Source organism: Chlorocebus sabaeus, chromosome 16, assembly GCF_047675955.1.
Source record: "Chlorocebus sabaeus isolate Y175 chromosome 16, mChlSab1.0.hap1, whole genome shotgun sequence".
Classification (NCBI taxonomy): domain Eukaryota; kingdom Metazoa; phylum Chordata; class Mammalia; order Primates; family Cercopithecidae; genus Chlorocebus; species Chlorocebus sabaeus.
Window position 1 is genome coordinate 19,458,110 of NC_132919.1, and position 21,514 is coordinate 19,479,623.

The window sequence follows — 21,514 nt, forward strand, 5'->3', positions numbered from 1 at the left end:
CACTGCACTCCAATCTGGGTGACAGAGCAAGAACTGTTTCAAAAAATTAAAAAAAAAAAAAGGAAAAAAAGAAAAGAAAAAATATAACAATTTAATAAAATAAAGGGTCTCAAACATTAAGTCCAACTTAGGTTGGGTATTTTGCCATAAAATAAAAAAACAGACAATACTTTTTCATATTCATGTGCCTTCTGGAGTGGCAAAGCAAGTTTACTAACTTTTGATTCAGAGGAAACTGCATAAAGATGTGACTACATGAAGCCCTTGTACTTACTTGTGACTATAAACACAAGGTGAAAGATAGTGGTTATTTTACAAAATAAACAGTTTAAACCTTCAGTAGTCTTTGACTTACAGTCAAATGACTTACAGTCAATGTGAGTAAAGGCTTAATATGAAGTATAAAAACATCACAAACCTTTTGATTTCTTTACATCAGGTTCAGGCTCAGATTCTCGGATGAATTGCCCCAAGTCACTGACTCTTCCAAATGTCATCTTCCTAAACAAGGATGAACAGAAGACTATAACCGCTAACAATCAGTTTTAAATTTAGGAGAAAAAAATCAATTTTAACTGTTTCATCTAAATCTAGAAAGCCAGAAACACAATTTACAGCTATCCTATGTAACTTAAAGTAGGGTTTATTTGAAATAAAACGTTGCTGCACAGAAAGCAAGATAACCTTTGAGTGCAATTCCATTAGAAATCCTCAAACGGTTTATAAAACATGCTGAGTCAACATGTAATTCACAATTCTAAATCTCACAAAGAAGAAAAAAGGCACAAGAATAGCCAAGACAATTTTGTCAAAGAAGCAGCCAAAAGGTAGGCCTTGCTCTAACAATGACTGAAATATATTATAAAGCCATAGTTGTGTGTATATATGTTTGTTTATACTAAAACTATAGTACTATAAAACAAAGGTAAAAAGCAAAAAGCAGCCGGGCGTGGTGGCTCGTGCCTATAATCCCAGTACTTTGGGAGGCCAAGGCAGGCGGATCACTTGAGGCCAGCAGTTTGAGACCAGCCTAGCCAACATGGTGAAATGCTGTCTCTACTAAAAATATAAAAATTAGCCGGGTGTGGTGGTGGGTGCCTGTAATCCCAGCTACTCAGGAGGCTAAGGCAGGAGAATCGCTTGAACCAGGGAGGTAGAGGTTGCAGTTGCAGTGAGCTGAGAGCCGAGATCATGCCATTGCACTCCAGCCTGGGCAACAGAGTAAGACTCTGTCTCCAAAAAAAAAAAAAAAAAAAAAAAGCAAAAAATACAGTAAGGTTCTTATTTTTAAGATATTACCAACCAATGATTAGTATTGAGAAACATGTACAGAATTTTTTTTTTTTTTTGAATAATGAAGTATCATGCCGAAGAAACATACAGAATTTTAACAAGTCACTAATAAAATCACGCAACAGAAATAATGTGAAAAGGAGATGAATAGTCAATGCATAAAGGAAAAAACCTGAACAATCAAGAGATATACCAAAAGAAACCCAATCTCAACCTAAGACTGGAAAAAAAATTAAGTCTGAAGTTTTTTTATTATTTTTTTTCTGAGACGGAATCTCACTCTGTTGCTAGGCTGGAGTGCAGTGGTGCGATCTCAGTTCACTGCAACCTCTGCCTCCCGGGTTCAAGTGATTCTCCTGCCTCAGTCTCCCGAGTAGCTAGGACTACAGGCGTGTGCCACCACGCTCAGCTAATTTTTGTATTTTTAGTAGAGACAGGGTTTCACCATGTTGGCCAGGGTGGTCTTGATCCCTTGATCCACCCGCCTCGGCCTCCCAAAGTGCTGGGATTACAGGCGTGAGCCACTGTGTCCAGCCAAAAGTCTGAAGTATTCTCATTAATGACTGGTGAGAACATAAAATGATGTAGATACTTTAAAAAGTAAATTGTAAGAGCTATCAAATTTTAAAATCTGGGCCAGGCGTGGTGGTTCATGCCTGTAACCCCAGTGCTTTGGAAGGCCAAGATGGAAGGACTGCTTGAGCCTAGGAGTTTGAGACCAGCCTGGGCAACATAGTGAGACTTCATTTCATTTTTTTTCAAAAATTTTAAAAAAAAATTTTTTTTAATCTGCTGCCTGGTACAAAGAAGCATATAAAAGGAGATCCTTTGTAATACTGGGTATAAGAGGGAAAAACTGCAAATGACTTAAATACTCATTGATACCAAAATGGCAAAACAGTAACACATACACTATGAGATACTCTGCTACAGTTATGAGTTATAATAAATATTATATACGGAATACTACAGTATAGTTAAAATGAGGTAAGTCTGTATAGACGAACATAGGAATGTCCAAAACTCACTGTGAATGAAAGTACAACATACAGAATGGAGCGTAATATCAATTATATAAAAACAAGCAAACAAAAATGCACACTATAAGAATGATTACTGGCCGGGCGCGGTGGCTCAAGCCTGTAATCCCAGCACTTTGGGAGGCCGAGACGGGTGGATCACGAGGTCAGGAGATCAAGACCATCCTGGCTAACACGGTGAAACCCCGTCTCTACTAAAAAATACAAAAAACTAGCCGGGTGAGGTGGCGGGCGCCTGTAGTCCCAGCTACTCGGGAGGCTGAGGCAGGAGAATGGCGTGAACCCGGGAGGCGGAGCTTGCAGTGAGCCGAGATCTGGCCACTGCACTCCAGCCTGGGCGACAGAGCAAGACTCCGTCTCAAAAAAAAAAAAAAAAAAAAAAAAAAAAGAATGATTACTGTGAGTAGGAACGGAAGAAAATAAGCAATGGTACATGAACAAAGGGGACATTAAACTTAACTATAAATTTAATTTTTTATAAGAATAATGCCAGGTGCGGTGGCTCATGCCTGTAATCCCAGCACTTTGGGAGGCTGAGGAAGGTGGATCACTCGAGGTCAAGAATAATGCATTTGTCAAGTTGGTTAAAAGAAAAATTCTGTGAACATCAATATATCAGTTTATTTCAGGCAAAGTAGATCTTATTTTAGAGATACCTTCCTAATAAGTTATTTCATATATGGGTTTTGATGTACCAACTGATACAATTTACTTGCCTTGAGAAAAATTTCAGGAAGATGCTAAAATCACAAAACTAAAACAAATATTAAAAACCATCTTTATTTATTTATTTTTAGTAAAGACAGGGTTTCACCATGTTGGCCAGGCTGGTTTCGAACTCCTGACCTCAAGTGATCTTCCTGCCTCAGCCTCCCAAAGTGCTGGGATTACAAGTGCGAGCCACTGTGCCTGGCGAAGGTAATCTTTAAAGATAAAGAAAAATGATCACTTCTCTTTTCTGCTTCATTTTATACATTTAAAAAATACATGCTGGGCATGATGGCTCACGCCTATAATAGCAGCACTTTGGGAGGCCAAGGCAGGTGGATCACGAGGTCAGGAGATCGATACCATCCTGGCTAAAACGGTGAAACGCTGTCTCTACTAAAAATACAAGAAATTAGCCGGGCGTGGTGGCACACACATGTAGTCCCAGCTACTTGGGAGGCTGAGGCAGGAGAAACGCTTGAACCTGGGGTGACAGAGGTTACAGAGAGTGAGACTGCACCACTGCATTCCAGCCTGGGTGACAGAGCGAGACTCTGTCTCAAAAAAACAAAACAAAAACATATATATTTACATTACACACATACACAATTACAGAAGTGAAACATCACACAATGGATAGCCTTTATGTAAGGTCTTAAATGAAACATTCCTTAAGAATAACATCATCTTTGGGAATGAACTCATTTAGGTTTACTGTCCATTATTTTTTATTTTATTATTATTATTTTTGAGACAGTCTTGCTCTGTCGTCCAGGCTGGAGTGCAGTGGCGTGATCTCAGCTCACTGCAACCTCCGCCTCCTGGGTTCTAGCAATTCTCCTGCCTCAGCCTCCTGAGTAGCTGGGACTACAGGCACACACCACCACGCCCAGCTTTTTGTATTTTAGCAGAGATGGGGTTTCACCATGTTTCCCAGGCTGGTCTCTAACTCCAGAGCTCAGGTAATCCACCCGCCTCGGCCTCCCAAAGTAGTGGGATTACAGGCGTGAGCCACTGTGCCCGGCCTTGTCCATTATTTTCTAAAAGAAGAACTAAAGATCACTATACAAAGCGACACAGCTGAAGAAGCTGGCTTTCCAAATACAGTGTGGTCAAACAAATCTTTTACTTCCTTCAAGTACTTTCCAGGCTCCTCAGTCTCCCAATACCATTGTTACTTTTTTTGTTGTTGTTGAGACGGAGTCTCGCTCTGTCGCCCAGGCTGCAGTGCAGTGGCGCAATCTCTGCTCACTGCAAGCTCCGCCCCCCGGGTTCATGCCATTCTCTTGCCTCAGCCTCCCAAGTAGCTGGGACCACAGGCGCCTGCCACCACGCCCGGCTTTTTGTCTTTTTAGTAGAGACGGGGTTTCACCATGTTAGCCAGGATGGTCTCGATCTCCTGACCTCGTGATCTGCCTGCCTCAGCCTCCCAAAGTGCTGGTATTACAGGCATGACTCACTGTGCCTGGCCTACCACTGTTACTTTCTACTGAAAGCAATTAAGTATCTTGAAATCTCTTTTTCATGGTACTGCTGGGAACTGGGGAACGGGTCAGGGTAGGGTAATCAAGCCTTTACACACCTTTACATGTTAATCAAGCCACCTTTAGGGAAGAGAAAGTGATTTTCTGATTGGATCTGTGGTAAATTTTAGTAAGTGGCATATCCTATAAATCACTGTCTTTTTATCACAAGCTAAAATGAATAACCAAGTTAATTCTTAAATTCAAAGAAATAATTTTTCCAAGTATGAGTTATGCAGCCCAGAGTAAATGATGTTGGCATCTTTTCACTTTATTATTCTTATTTTACAGATGAAAAAAACCGAGATACCAAGAGGTTAGCAGCTTGCCAAGATTAAAACCCAGGAAGTCACTCCAGAGCCTTTACACTTAACCACCACATTATACTGCACACTCTAAATGAAAGTTCTGGGCATATAATAATAGATTAGAAAAAATGTAAAATTTAATTTCAAAATTTTAAAAGATGCAGTTATTTACACTTGTAAAAATTCTATACATGAGCTAAGCTTACCCGGCATATGTCCGTTGATACAAAGATTCCGGATCCAGACTTGCTGCATCCACAATTATCGCTTCATCAAAATTTTTCAGTATTTTAATACTGGCTTTTTTCACACTGGACTACAATAGAAATTGTAAAATTAGAAGTATATGAAACAATCAGTCCTGGGCTTGGAATGTGACAGATTTGTACAAAATTTTCTTCAGTGTTTGAAATAGAAGTAACTTTCACTCAACCTCATCACTATTAAGATGCTTAACAACAATGACTCTGAAATGTAACCTCATACTATAGCTAAAAGAGGAAAGCACAATATTAAAATGTACAGGTCAGGCACAGTGACTGAAGCCTGTAATCCCCAGGTTGAAGTGTGATGGCGCGATCACAAGTCACTGCAGCCTCAATCTCCTGGGCTCCAGCACTCCTCCCGTCTGTCTCACAAAGTGCTGGGATTACAGGTATCAGCTACCACGCAGCCCTCAATATTCATCTTTTACCCAATACAAGGATCCCAGCACTTTTGGAGGCTAAGGCGGGCCAATCACTTCAGGCCAAGAGTTCGAGGCCAGCATGGTCAACATGGTGAAACCCCGTTTCTACTAAAAATACAAAAATTAGTCGGGCATGGTGGTGCATGCCTGTAATCCTAGCTACTCTGGAGGCTGAGACATGAGAATCACTTGAGCCCAGGAGGTGGAGGTCATAGTGAGCCGAGATTGCACCACTGCTCTCCGGCCTGGGCAACAGAGGAAGACTTTGTCTTAAAAACTAAAAAATAAAATAAAATAAAATGTGTAATATATGAATTTATAAAACATTCTTAATGACCTAAGTTCCAACAAATGTGCTGTACTCACAGCATTATTCCTCAGTGTGAAAAGCTCTCATCCATACAGAAATATGTATCCTGGGTAGTAAAACCCCATGTTTACAGGATAAATAGGAATGTTTATTTACAGGGTAAATGTACCTGTAAACAAACATTCTTGGTGTTTGATTCTTGGTGAGGCCATATGACAAAAAGAAGCTAAGGAAACCTTTCTAAAATGACTAGCTAGCTGAGTACAGCATGTTACCCTCCAGCATTCTACCTCCTACTCCCCACCTCCACAAGAAAAGTCAGAATTGGTATTTTTGTGAAATACAGAGCCATAGGTTGACCTAGAAATTCCACTTCTAAAAATTCAGTTACAGACAGACTCATATTGATGGAAAATGACTTATATACAAGATTATTCATTGCAGCATTCTTTAAAATAAAAGACATAAACAAGCTTAATGTCCCTGACTAAGTAATAGGTTAAGTAAATAAAATAATTGAACAGACACTTATAGAACTCTCTATAGCGGGGGTGGGAGGGTAGGGAAAGGGGCTCTCAGTATGTGTCGAGAAGGAACAATCTCCAAGATACACAGTTAAATAAAAAAGAAAGAGGGACCAGAATAAAGAAGAGGGAATACTTCCCAACTAATTCTATGACGACTGTTACTCAAGATACCAAAATCTCACTCTTACTTTCTGATTTCAAAACTTATTACACAGCAGTAGTAATCAAGAGAGTATGGTATTGGCATAAAGATAGATACACAGATGGATGGATGTCTTATCTTTGGAATGGAAGAGAATTAAGAACCCACAAATACACCCTCACATTTATGGTCAATTGATTTCTGATGGAGTATAAATGTTATCTTAAGCGTTCAGATACAAAATCTTCAACAAAATACCAGTAAATAGAATCCAGCAGCATATTGAAAAGATTACACACCATGACCAAGTGAGATTGATCTCAGGCATGCATGGTTGGTTTAACACTGAAAATCAATTAATATTTCACATCAACAGAATACAATCCAAAACCCATATGATCATTTATACTGATAACAGAAAGAACATGACAATATTCAACACTATTTCATGATTTAAAAAAAAAAAACCATTAAAAAATTAGGAATGATAGGGAAATTCCTCAACCTGAAAAAAGGCATTTATTGAAAACCCAGACCTAATATCATGTTAAATGATGAAACTGAAAGTATTCCCTGTTAGATAGGAAACAAGACAAAGATTTTGGCTTTTGCCACTTTTACTCATCATTGTTCTGTAAGTTCTAGCCAGAAAAAAACTATCTGTATCCATAAATGACATGATCTTATATAATGAAAATCCTAAAGAATCCACAAGAAAACTATTAGAGCTAACAATCAGATTTAGCAAAGTTGAAGTTGCAAAATCAACATGTAAAAATCACTTGTATTTCTTTCTTTTTTTTGAGACAGAGTCTCGCTCTGTCACCAAGGCTGGAGTGCAGTGGCACAATCTTGACCCACTGCAAGCTCCGCCTCCGGGATTCACGCCATTCTCCTGCCTCAGTCTCCTGAGTAGCTGGGACTACAGGTGCCCGCCACCACGCCTGGCTAATTTTTTGTATTTTTAGTAGAGATGGGGTTTCACTGTGTTAGCCAGGATGGTCTGGATCTCCTGACCTTGTGATCCACCCATCTCAGCCTCCCAAAGTGCTGGGATTACAGGCGTGAGCCACCGTGCCCAGCCAAAATCACTTCTATTTCTATGCTCTCTCATCAAACAATCTGAAAATGAAATTAAGAAAACAATTCTATTTATAATGGAATCGAAAAGAACTTAAACATAGGAATAAATGACTCAAGGGGGTGAAAGGCTTCTACTCTGAAAACTACAAAATTCTGCGGAAATTAAAGAACACATAAATACATGAAGATACATCTATGTTCACAAATTAGAAGACAATATTGCTAAGATGGCAATATTTCGGCTGGGTGCAGTGGCTCACACTTGTAATCCCAGCACTTTGGGAGGCCATGGCAGGTGGATCACCTGAATTCAGGAGTTCAAGGCCAGCTGAGTGAAATGGTGAAACGCTGTCGTTACCAAAAATACAAAAAAATTAGCCAGGCATGGTGGTGGGTGCCTGCAATCCCAGCTACTCGGGAGGCTGAGGCAGGAAGACACTAGTAATAGTGAAAAGACAGGTTGCATGTGGCTGACATCTGTAATCCCAGCACTCTGGGAGGCAGAGGTTGGAGAATCACTTTGAGCCTAGAGTTTGAGACCAGCCTGGGCAACACAGTAAGCTCTGTCTCTACAAACAGAAAAAAGTAGCTGGCTGGGAAAGTGCGTATCTATGGCCTTAGCTATTCAGGAGGCTGAAGTGTGAGGATCACTTCGGCCCAGGTGGCAGTGAGTTGTGATTGTGCCACTGTACTCCAGCCTGGGCAACAGAATGAGACCTTATCTCAAAAAACAAACAACAAAAACAAAACAAAACAAAACCCTTTTTTAAAAGGTAGAGGAAAGAACTCACAGAATGAAGAAAATACCTGGAAATAATATAATTTGATGAGGAACATTTATCTATAATATATAAAGGACTCCTGAAACTCAATATAAAAGGCAATCTAATTTAAAAATGGGCAAAGGGGCTGAGCAAGGTGGCTCACGCCTGTAATCCCCATACTTTGGGAGGCCAAGGCAGGAGGATCACTTGAACCCAGGAGTTTGAGACCAGCCTGAGTAATACAATGAGAAAATTGGCTGGGCATGGTAGCTCACGCCTGTAATCCCAGCACTTTGGGAAGCCAACACAGCTGGATCACCTGAGGTCAGGAGTTCGAGACCAGCCTGGCCAACATGGTGAAACCCTGTCTCTAAAAAAAATATAAAAGTTAGCTGGGTGTGGTGGTGGGCGCCTGTAATCCCAGTTACTGGGGACGCTGAGGCAGGAGAATCACTTGAACCCAGGAGGCAGAGATTGCAGTGGGCCGAGACTGAGCCATTGCACTCCAGCCTGGGCAACAAGAGCAAGACTCCATCCCTCCCAAAAAAAAAAAAGAAAAAAGAAAATTGGGCCGGGCGCGGTGGCTCAAGCCTGTAATCCCAGCACTTTGGGAGGCCGAGACGGGCGGATCACGAGGTCAGGAAATCGAGACCATCCTGGCTAACACGGTGAAACCCCGTCTCTACTAAAAAAAAAATACAAAAAAAAACTAGCCGGGCGAGGTGGCGGGCGCCTGTAGTCCCAGCTACTCCGGAGGCTGAGGCAGGAGAATGGCGTAAACCCGGGAGGCGGAGCTTGCAGTGAGCTGAGATCCGGCCACTGCAGTCCAGCCCGGGCTACAGAGCAAGACTCCGTCTCAAAAAAAAAAAAAAGAAAATTTAGGCCAGGCCCAATGGCTCACGCCTGTAATCCCAGCACTCTGGGAGGCCGAGGTGGGCAGATCACCTGAGGTCAGGAGTTCGTGACCAGCCTGGCTAACACATTGAAACCCTGTCTCTAGTAAAAATAGAAAAATCTGCCAGGCGTGCTGGCAAATGCCTGAAATGTTAGTGTAGATTACCATTACCTGTTCTTGTCATTTTATAAATAAAACCATACCGTGTATTCTTTTTTTGTACAGCTTTATTGTGCTAATTCACATTCACATCATACAATTCAGTGGTTTTTATATGGTCATGTATACATTTTTTTTTTTTTTGAGATGGAGTCTCTTCTGTTGCCAGGCTGGAGTGCAGTGGCATGATCTCGGCTCACTGCAAACTCTGACCCCCTGGTTCAAGCCATTCTCCTGCCTCAGCCTCCCAAGTAGCTGAGATTACAGGAGTGCGGCCACTATACCCAGCTAATTTTTGTATTTTTAGTAGAGACGGGGTTTCACCATGTTGGCCAGGATGGTCTTGATCTCCTGACCTCCTGATCTGCCCAGCTCGGTCTCCCAAAGTGCTGGGATTACAGGTGTGAGCCACCACGCCTGGCCAAAAAAATTTGCAAATTAGCCAGGCGTGGTGGTGCATGCCTCTAGTCCCAGCTACTCAGGAGGTTGTGGTGGGTGGATTATTTGAGCCCAGAATTTCCAGGCTACAGTGAGGAGACTCTGTCTCAAAAAAAAAAAAAAAAAGAAAAAGAAAAAAAAGGAGACCTAAGAATTCACTCAATTATTTTATAAAAAGTATCCTAAATGAATATTTACATACAGAGCTCTTCAGAGGCTATGAATATATTCCATATTACTTGATTTATTAAGAGAAATAGCCACAGATTCAAACAGAATAATGACCTAAATGAAACAGCATGATACTTTACAATACAGTATATTGTAAGTCACCAAAAATGCTTTAATTAGAAGATAGTAAGTAAGCTAATTTTATTTCTCTCTCTCATTTTTTTTTTTTTTTTGAGACAGTCTCACTCTGTCACCCAGACTGGAGTGCAGTGGCGCGATTTTGCCTTATTGCAACCTCTGCCTCCTGGGTTCAAGGGATTCTCCTGCCTCAGCCTCCCAAGTAGCTGGGATTACAGGTGCCTGCCACCATGCCCGGCTAATTTTTGTATTTTTAGTAGAGATGGGTTTCACCATGTCGGCCAGGCTGGTCTTGAATTCCTGACCTCATGTGATCTGCCCACTGCAGCCTTCCATAGTGCTGGGATTACAGGCACAAACCACCGCGCCTGGGTTTTATTTATCTTTTGTTTCTACAACTTAAAATTTACAAACAGGATCTGTTACTGGGATGTGAAGGAAAGGATGTGTATGCTTTTCTCCCTAATGGCAGATGCAATCAGTCAATACCTGAGACGCAGAGCTGTCAGAACTCCCTGGGTGAGACTCATCAGGAGGGCCAACAGAGCCAGGAGCAGTCATCGAAATGTTCCCGCCCAGAAATTCATCTCCTCGAACCGAATGGATGAGATCATTCAAATATTTATAATAAAGATTGCTGGACAAAAAGCCAGGCAAAAAGACCTGATAGAGAGGAAAAGCATTATTTCAAAGTTGAAATCAAATCCAACTAAAACTATTTTAAATAAATAAACTTTACCTATAATTTTACTGGTTATAAACGTTAACTACCTATAACAAATGTTTTTCCTTCTTGTTTTACTACAAGTATTATTCCTTTGTACAGTTTACAAATTAAAATTATAATGCATGAGGCTGGGTGCAGTGGTTCACACCTGTAATCTCAGCACTCTGGGAGGCCATGGCAGACAGATCACTTGAGGCCAGAAATTTAAGAACAGCCTGGCCAACATGATGAAACCCCATCTCTACTAAAAACTATAAAAATTAGCCGGGCATGGTGGTGAGCACCTATAATCACAGCTACTCGGGAGGCTGAGACAGGAGAACTGCTTAAACCCGGGTGGCAGAGGTTGCAGTGAGCCGAGATTGCACCACTGGCACCCCAGCCTGGATGCCAGCGGGAGACTATGTCTCAAAAAAAAAAAAAAAAAATTACAATGCATGTAATTTTGTTGGGTTTTCTCCCCCAAAACATTTGTCATGAAAGTATTACATAAACCTGATATTTACATAAACTCCGGTTTTCTGGTTTATGATAAATATTTAGTCTTTGTGCATATATTGATTTTACTTTCAAACTGATTTCCTTAAGATAACTCACCAGGCATGTGATTGCTGAGTTAAATTTTAACTTTGATATATATGGTCAGCTTACCCTTCAAAGGAACATTATCAATTTGAATCACTAGCAATATATCAAAATATCTGTTTCCACATAGGTTTTCTAACACTGGGTTGTATGGGTTTTTTTCCCCCAAATAATTGTTAAATACCTAATTTTACATAGATGTTTTTATTTACATTTAATAATTGTTAATTATACTGAATGAGTTCTCATGTTTATTACTTGTATTTCTAATTCTATAAAGGAAAAGTTTGTAACTGGACATGCAAATAACAAACATGAGAACTTATTCAGTATAATTTGTAAATATTTATGTTCGTATTTAATATTTAATATTTGAGATGGAGTTTCGCTCTTGTCGCCAAGGCTGGAATGCAGTGGTGTGATCTCGACTCACTGGAACCTCTACCTCCCAGGATCAAGTGATTCTCCTGCCTCAGCCTCCCGAGTAGCTGGGATTACAGGTGCCCAAGACCACACCCAGTTAATTTTTGTATTTTTAGTAGAGATGGGGTTTCGCCATGTTGGCCAAGCTGCTCTTGAACTCCTGACCTCAGGTGATCCACCCATCTCAATCTCCCAAAGTGCTGGGATTAGAGGTGTGAGCCACCGTGCCCAGCCAATATGTGCCTTTTTTGTAGACTAAGCTCCAGGATGGCAGAAACACATTTCTTTTGTTTACCACCGTAGCACTTTTTGGTGAATGAATCATTCATATCTTTTTTCCTACTTAACTACCAGGGTCTTGATAGTGTTCTTAAAATTTGTCTAAGTTCCTTACATACACATATCTAGTAAGAACTACTTTTGCATTTTCTCTCTGCATTTTAATTTTATTACCCTGAAAACTTACATTCTTTATATCACACAGATCTGAACTTTTCCTTTAAAATCAGAAAAGGTTTAATTTTAATTGTGAAAATATTATTATCATTGGGTAACAGCTGACACTCTATTCTGTTTACTACTAGCTATTTAATGATTTGACTTCTATATGTAATTCTTCAGTATTCCTAAAATTCAGTTTTTGTGTACGGTATTATATAACAGCACTTAATTAAGTTTTTTCATCTGGATACACATGACACATATGAACAACATTAACCTCATGGGCTCTACAATTTCTGGAAAAATCTCCTCTAGTTCATTAGAAGAATAAACCATTCACAAACATCAAAACTTTACTTTTATTTATTTATTATCATTATTTTTTTGAGATGGAGTTTTGCTCTTGTTGCCCAGGCTGGAGTGCAATGTCGCAATCTCAGCTCACTGCAACCTCCACCTCCTGGGTTCAAGCGATTCTCCCACCTCAGCCTCCTAAGTAGCTGAGATTACAGGCATGCACCACCACGCCCAACTAATTTTGTGTTTTTAGTAGAAATGGGGTTTCTCCATGTTGGTCAGGCTAGTCTCAAACTCCTGACCTCAGGTGATCCACCCGCCTCAGCCCCCCAAAGTGCTGGGATTACAGGCATGAGTCACTGCGCCCGGTCAATACTTTATTATTAATAAGCTATTAGTAATACCAAGTGATCATAATACCGAAAACTAGTATTCCAATCCTGTGACAGATACTGGTGAAATATTTGGATCATTACTAAGCTAACTCTGCCCCATAATGCCTTCTTCAATTTTTGGAGACAGGGTCTTGCTCTGTCACCAAGGCTGGAGTGCAGGGGCATGAACACAGCTCACTGTAGCCTTGAACTCCCAGGCTCAAGCAATCCTTCAGCTTCAGCCTCCTGAGTAGCTGGAACTACAGGTGTGTGCCACTACGCCCAGCTAATTTTTGATAATGCTTTCTAATTATTTAAAAATGTGTAATAATAATAGTAATAACAGTAGTTAACATTTTTTGATGCTTACCATGTATCAGGTACTATGTTAATATGTATTTTTATATACATTACCTTATTTTAATCCTCAAAGTAACTTTGAGGTAAACATGCATATTATCGTCATTTTACAGATTAGGAAAATGGCATTAGAGAATTTCAGTTACTGCCCAGACATGGTGGCTCATGCCTGTAATCCTAGCACTTTCAGAGGCCAAAGCAGGCAGATCACTTAAGGTCAGGAGTTCGAGAACAGGCTGGCCAACATGGTGAAACCCCGTCTCTACTAAAATACAAAAATTAGCCAGGCGTGGTGGTGCCTGCCTGTAATCCCAGCTACATGGGAGGATGAGACAGGAGAATTGCTCGAACCTGGGAGGCAGAAGTTGCAGTGTGCCAAGATTGTGCCACTGCACCCCAGCCTGGACAACAGAGTGAGATTCTGTCTCAATCAATCAATCAATCAATCAATCAATCAATCAATCGAATTTCTATTTGCCATTGTGCTAACACCACAGAGTGTACTTATACAAACCTAGATGGTATGGCCTACTATGCCCCTTGGCTATATGGTACAACCTATTGCTTTTGGGCTACAAACCTTTATCACATGTTACTATAACAAATACTGCAGGCTACTATTACAGTGGTAAGAATTTGTGTATTTAAACACAAACACAGAAAAGGCACAGTAAAAATACAGTTTAAAAGATAAAAAAAGGTACATCTGTATAAGGCACTTACCATGAATGGAGCTTGCAGGACTGGAAGTTGCTCTGGGGGAGTCAGTGAGTGAGTGGTGAGTCAATGTGAAGGCCTAGCACATTACTATACACTACTGTAGACTTACACTATACACTTAGGCTACACTACATTTATTTAAAATTTTTTTCTTTAATAATAAATTAGCTTACTGTAACTTTTTAACTCTAAGTTTCACCTTTTTTTAACTTTTTGACTCTGTTGTCATAACAGCTTAAAACACAAACATACAGCTGTACAAAAATATTTTCATTATATCCTTATTTTATAAGCTTTTTTCTATTTTTAATATTTTTTTCTTTTTAAATTTGTTTGTTAAAAACTAAGACAAACACCCACATTAGCCTAAGCCTACACAGGGTCAGGATCATCATTATCACTTTCCTTCACCTCCACATCTTGTCCCACTGGAAGGTCTTCAGGGGCAGTAACACGCATGGGGCCATCATCTCCTTTGATAACAATGCCTCCTTCTGGAAACCTTGTGAAGGACCTGTCTGAAGCTGTTTTCCAGTTAACTTTTTTTTTTTTAATAAGAAGGAGGACTCTAAAATAATGATTAAAATTATAGTACAGTAAATATGAGGCAACAGAGATTTTTCAGTTCCATTAATTTTTTTGGTTTTGTTCTTATTTATTCTTTATCTTTTTAGTTTTTCTTTTTTCTTTTTTATTCATTAAAATTTGTTTTTTCTAACCTTTGTTATTATTGCACTGCCAGCTCTGATCCATTATAATCATACAGGACCATTGTACATGCAGCCCACTGTTGACTAAAATGTTATGTGGCATGTGACTGTACATACCAGGCCAGACTCACGGCCTCTGCTCTTAATCACTGTGCTGGACTGCTTCAATTTCCACTGTGCTATTCTGCTTGGTTTTCCCACCTTAAATTTTATGAGTTCTACCAATAAAACTTCTTGTAGTTTAATACATTTGAAGTTCTTGGTTACCTTCTCCATGGTTGTCCAGGCCTGACGTAATGGAGTTGTGAAACAGTTGGGGAGTGGCCCACCTTCCCTGCAGATATTGGATTCAATTTCTAATCGCACGACATCATCAAATCCAAGAGGATGTGTGGCTTGGAGGGAGAAGTATCTATGGTAAAAAGATATCCAAAGTAAAATCAAATTCCATAGCAAGTATAAGCAACTTTTGGCACCTGCTCCAGAGAATCTTATACAAGGCTACTTGATTCAGTCTGCAGGCTTAGAACCATAGAGCTATGTGATGACAGTACTGATGCAACCTTTCTTTATTCCCACTTCCCCACAGATAGTTGGGTCAACTTGCTACCTTTCTATCTGTCTGCCAACCATCCTTAGTTCTTGACGGTGAACTCTATTGTTGTTTAAAAGCTGTAAGGATCAGACTACAACTGAGGCAAAGAAACTAACAATCACATTATTTATGGGTACCTATTCTCTGTTCAGGACTTGAGAGACAGAAATGAATTTATAGGAAAGGAAGACATGGTCATTTCCCCTAAAAAGCAAGCTGAGAACTTGTATGCACAGAATAAAATAAGAACACATCATCATAACTACGAGGCATCAGCAGTAAATATGTACAAATTCAAAACAAAACAGCACTGAGGGTGAGCTGGATGGATATGATCTATTTGGATAGAACAGGACTCACTGATGACTCAGTGTGGAAAGGAAAGGGAGTAACTAATATTGGGAACACAAAGATTTCTACCTCGATAGGGTATAATGCAGCTAATGTTTTGGTAAGCTGATTATGAAATGAATACCAAAAAAAGCATTAAATGCAAGGGGAAAAGAAAAAAAAGTTCTCTTCCAAGCACTCTGATGGCTTCTATCTCCTATCTCCTGACAGAAATACAAAGGCTGATAATACATGACTATGATGATGCATATTTATGATACAAAAACAAGTATGCCGGGCACAGTGGCTCACACCTGTAATCCCAGCACTTTGGGAGGCCAAGGTGAGTGGATCATTTGAGGTCAGGTGTTCAAGACTGGCCTGGCCAACATGGTGAAACCTGTCTCTACTAAAAATACAAAAATTAGCTGGGCGTGGTGGCCCGCACCTGTAATCCCAGCACTTTGGGAGGCTGAGGCAGGAGAATCGCTTGAACCCAGGAGGCGGAGGTTGCAGTGAATTTAGATCGTGTCACTGCACTCCAGCCTGGGTGACAGAGCAAGACTCCATCTCAAAAAATAAAAAAGAAAAAAAAAGAAAACTCTCCTTTTAAATCAGCATTTTTGTAACAAAATGTGAATCTCCTATGTTGTATTGAATAAGTTCGTCAATACTCCTCCACGACTTGAATGTTCAGGCACTTTACACCAAATTTCTAAATATAAACCCTTCTTATCTCAATATCTATATAGCAATGTTTCTTATATAGTATCGTCTACAAACATATTGTATCAAAATAAACACTGGACAGAACATTAAGAACTGCATTCCAGTCCAAGTGCTGCCACTAACTTGTTCTGTGACTTTGAGAAAATCTTACCTCTCTGGGCCTTATTTTCCTTACTTGCAAAATAGGAAAATCAGACTATATCCCTAATCTGGCTATTTATCAGAATTATCTGGTATGTTTTCTAAAAATAAAGATTCCTGGTCACACCTCAAACCTGTGGAATCAGAATTTCTGAGACTGGGTGGGTGGGGGACTGGAAACTTTTTTTTTTTTTTTGAGATGGAGTCTCCCTCTGTCACCCAGGCTCCAGTGCAGTGGCACGATGTCAGCTCACTGCAACCTCTGCCTCCTGGATTCAAGCAATTCTCCTGCCTCAGCCTCCCTAGTAGCTGGGATTACAGGCACCCATCAAAATGCCCAGCTAATTTTTGTAGTTTTTAGTAGAGACAGGTTTCACTATGTTGGCCAGGTGGGTCTTGAACTCCTGACCTCAAGTGATCTGCCTGCCTTGGCCTTCCAAAATGCTGCAATTACAGGTGTGAGCCACCATGCCCAGACTGAAAACTTAATTTTTTTTTTTTTTTTTTTTTTCTTTTCTGAGACAGAGTCTCGCTCTGTCAGCTAGGCTGGAGTGCAGTGGCATGATCTCGGCTCACTGCAACCTCCGCCTCCCGGGCTCAAGCAATTCTCCTGCCTCAGCCTCCCGAGTACCTGGGATTACAGGTGTGTACCACCACGCCTGGCTAATTCTTGTATTTTTAGTAGAGATGGGCTTTTACCATGTTGGCCAGGCTGGTCTTGAATGCCTGACCTCAGGTAATCTGCCCGCCTCGGCCTCCCAAAGTGCTGGTATTACAGGCATAAGTCACCACACCCGGCCTGAAAACCTATTTTTAACGAGCTCTCAGATGATTCCTATGCAGACAGCCCAGCAAGAGCCTGCAGACCAGTGTTCAAGAACCATTGGCCTAGATGCTATTGGCTGTCTTCAAACCCTAACATTTATGGACTTTTCTCTATCCCCAAGTTACCCCTTTACCATTTGCTTAAGGATACAAATAACAAATTACCATTTTTTTTTTTTTTTTTTGGAGAAAGGGTCTCACTCTGCTGCCCTGTGCAGGGTGGAGTACAGTGGATCACAGCTCACTGCAGTGTCGACCTCCCAAGGCTCAGGTGATCCTCCTGCCTCAGGCCTCTAAGTAGCTAGGACAACAGGCGCACGCCACCACGCTCAGCTAATTTTTGTATTTTTAGTAAAGGCAGGGTTTTGCCATGTTGCCCAGGCTGGTCTCAAATTCCTGGGCTCAAGTAATTCACCCACTTCTGCCTCTCAAAGTGTTGGGATTACAGGCATGAGCCACTGTGCCCAACCACAAATTACTTTTTTTACAGAGTAAGAAAAGTTAAATTAAAAGAATACCATACGTTACAGAGCTGGCCACGAGCTCATCACTTGCCTGACCAGATATTTTCAATTTTGTTCACTGTATGATTTTTTTATCCTCTCATTTTCAGTGAAAACTAATAAAAAAACTAATTCATTTAATAACGTGGCAAGGCAGATTTATACAGAAAGTATACTATACCCATAAATAGGCATTCAAGGTCCCTTATAATCTATTCCAATTAGCACCAGCATCCTCACATGTATTCCCCAACCCTTTGATTATCTCAACTCAAGTTTCTTGAAAGTGCCACCTTCCACCAAGTCTCCAGGCTTCTGTGCCAATGCCTTTGCCTAGAATGTTGTTTCCTGCCTTCTCTGGGTAGCAAAATTCAATTCATTCTTTAGGATCCAAACAAAGTCTCTCTTCTGGGAAACACTGTTTGAATACTACCACTGCCATCCTGTTTACCCCACACACACCTCCCCTTTCCCAGCGGAAACTTTTGTTCTAAGAACCCCCAAAGCTTTACAAACACCATATAAAAAGTAGCTTTTATGCTGCCTCCTGTGAACTCCTTGACAAGAGACTGAGTTTTTGCATCTTTATTTCCATAAAACATATCACATGCTCAATAAGTATCTGCTGAATGCATCTATCAATATAACTCACTTGTCATATAAAATCATGGCATCATTCTGTGCCTCCTGTCCATCGTACTGGCCCTTTTTGGCAGCAAGCTGAGACTGGAAGTTATCTGCTGCCAACCAGAATTGTAAGATATTCACTGCATCCTCTTTTTCCATGTACTAGGAAGAAATAATACACAAGGGAAAATAAGACTATAAACAGATTTCTCTCACCATCTCTAATCTATAAGCTCAAATATTAAAATACAGGTCATAAGCAAAAAACAAAAAGATCTACTTCTTCAGTTAACACCTGTCAGCAAGTTACAGTCATTTGAGATTGAAAAGTTTTAAAGTATTTAGAGGGAAAAAAAAAAAAAAAAATTAACAAGAAACAAACACTACACAACTGGATGCAAACTTTTAGTGAACTAGAGTAAAAATTACACTAAATTGGATTTGTGGTTCCTTACCAGCAAACATATAAAGAGTAAACTAACCAAATATTTTATATCTGATCATTTCCACCATTCCATGAGGACATATTAACCTAAACAAATTATTGATTTAAACTTATAGCAAAGAAAGGCAGTGAAAAAACAGATCAACTGAGTACCTGTATTCTTGCAAAGAGGCGGAATCAAGTGTCTAAATTACTGCTTTGTGAGACCAGGAATCCTCTTTCTGCTTTCTGACAAAATAATTTCACTTGCTGAAGCCTAACAAAGAGCATTATACTAAACTGTATGCCTCAAAAAGATTAATATACTCATTGTCTGTTGCAAATGCTTCTTCACTGGGCAATCCTATCAAGTGGCTAAAGTAAACATGATGAACATAAGAAAAAATTTACTACTTTTCTTTTTCTCTTCTGAAGTCTGGTCTGCAATTTATGCCCTGGAAGTTTCAAATTCTGTGGTTTTAAAATAGCTCCAAACAATTAAAAACATGCACTCTCTGGCATGCAGTAGCTTAATCAGGTTTTTCAAAATTAGAGTTATTTAACACATTGAGTTTTCATGTTCTCTCTAATATATTATTAAATTACTCTTGCTATCAGAAACAACTTGAAACAACGATAAATCTTTTTGGAAATGACTTGGCTCTTCTGGGTTATTTCCTATAGACAGGGCCCCAGCATTGATAGTTAGAGGCTGGAATGCTCGAACAGAGTGTGAAAGGAAATGCAGACTTTACCTCAGAGAAATAAAAGAGGGCTGACTCACAGAAGAGAATGTCAGCCAGGTAAACAGTTCCACTGGTCAGCACTTCAATCTGGTATTTACAGAAATGGTGACTTCGCAGAAACTCACTAAAGTGCCTGCACATGGACAAAAGGGAAAATTTGAGGGAACGACCAAGGAAAGAGTTTAAGTGGGAAAAATATACTCTTTCCATACTGTCCCTATTGTATCTTAAAGGCCTAGGTCAACACTATCTCACTCCCCACGGTGTCATTCCTGATTCCTTTACCTGTATGTAATCTCTCCCACCTTTTAATGACTTTGTAGTTCTCCCCTGACATTTAACACATGCCACTTCATATTACAGTAACCAAAGAACATGCCCTATGTCTTTTATTAGGTTGTAATTCCTTCAAGACTGGTACTATGCCTAACCATGTCTTACACAGAGCACTCTTTTGATAAATGTTAAGTGAAAGAATGAATAGATTTTTTTTAAGGGCACACAGCAGTAATAAATCTAAAAAACCTCTGGAGCCATTTCAACAAATCTATATGGATTTAGTTATACAGCATCGATTTAGCTTAAAGCCTAACAAATTAGGAGAGCCATCTGAAGACATGCATTATTTCAATAAATAAACCAATTCTAATAGTCATAATCACTACAGCCTCAATCACTCCCCAAATGATTTCAGAACTAAAAACAAATTACTTTAACTTAGGAAATACTAACATTGAAAACGAAAATTAAAATTTTAAGAGTTCACATAATTTATATTTAAAAGAAACTATTAATCAAGATAGAGTATGCCTTATATGTTCCTGTAAATATCCAAAATATTTAAATCCTCAAAAATACTTTGTTTTTAGCTAAGAGAAGCCCATTCCTAACAATGAACCCAAATTCCCTAGGATGCACAATGTGAAAATATGAACTAACTTACTCTTGCTCCATTGCACTAAAGACTATGGACTGTGCCAAAACGAAACAGTTGGGATCCACCTGTCCATCTTCTCCACAAATCTTTGCTGTAAAAGAAGTCGTAAATAATTAAATTGCCACTAAATTCAAACTATACACGCTTGTGAATCAACTTGGGCGTTAACAGCATACGCATGTAAATTAAGAGGTTTTAAATAGAACTAAAAGAAAATACAGGTAACACTTGACCTTGAAGTAGAAAGTCTTTTGAAGTACATATGCAAAAGCAGAAATCAAAAGATTTAACAACATAAAATTATTTCCTAGACATTGAAACACTCCAAAAACAAAATACAAAGGCAAACAAACAGAAAAAAGATTTGCAGCATGCATGACAGTTAAAAGATTACTATCATTAAAGTACCAAGAGCTCTTATAAACTACTAAGAAATGTCCCAAAAGAAAAATGAGCAAAGGACATGATAACCCACAAAGGAACAAACATAAAATGACCAACGTGAAAAGATACACATACTCACTAGTAATCAGATCAGAATAAGGAGGCATTGCACCTTTTGTCTAGTAAACTGGTACAACATTGTTTTTAATAATATGCATACTTGAGCAAGGGCACAGGAAAACTGATACTAGTGTTAGTGGGGATATAAACACCTTTTTCTGAAGGCAATTTGGCAGTTTCTAGCATAGCTTTAAAAACGAACGTACCCTTTCAATGAGCAATTCTATTTCTAGGATTGTAGCTTAAAAAATTATGTATTTGTGAAGTCATCTGTAAGAAAGTTTATCAAAATGTTATTGGTAGAAATTTTAAAACATGAAATGTGCTAA

The 21,514-nt window shown here is 39.6% G+C and overlaps 1 protein-coding gene across 2 annotated transcripts in view; it reads right to left on the reverse strand.

The window, feature by feature from the left end:
* Positions 1 to 21,514, reverse strand: part of AKAP10 (A-kinase anchoring protein 10) — an 83,946-nt gene that overhangs the window by 23,695 nt on the left and 38,737 nt on the right. For both annotated transcript variants that reach the window (XM_008010638.3, XM_008010637.3), the window contains 7 exons: positions 20,688 to 20,772; positions 19,754 to 19,877; positions 18,600 to 18,736; positions 15,092 to 15,236; positions 10,677 to 10,850; positions 5,079 to 5,188; positions 419 to 501 (listed from right to left, as the gene is read on the reverse strand). In XM_008010638.3, coding sequence (XP_008008829.3) covers positions 419 to 501; positions 5,079 to 5,188; positions 10,677 to 10,850; positions 15,092 to 15,236; positions 18,600 to 18,736; positions 19,754 to 19,877; positions 20,688 to 20,772 — 858 coding nt within the window. The remainder of the gene's footprint in view (positions 1 to 418; positions 502 to 5,078; positions 5,189 to 10,676; positions 10,851 to 15,091; positions 15,237 to 18,599; positions 18,737 to 19,753; positions 19,878 to 20,687; positions 20,773 to 21,514) is intronic.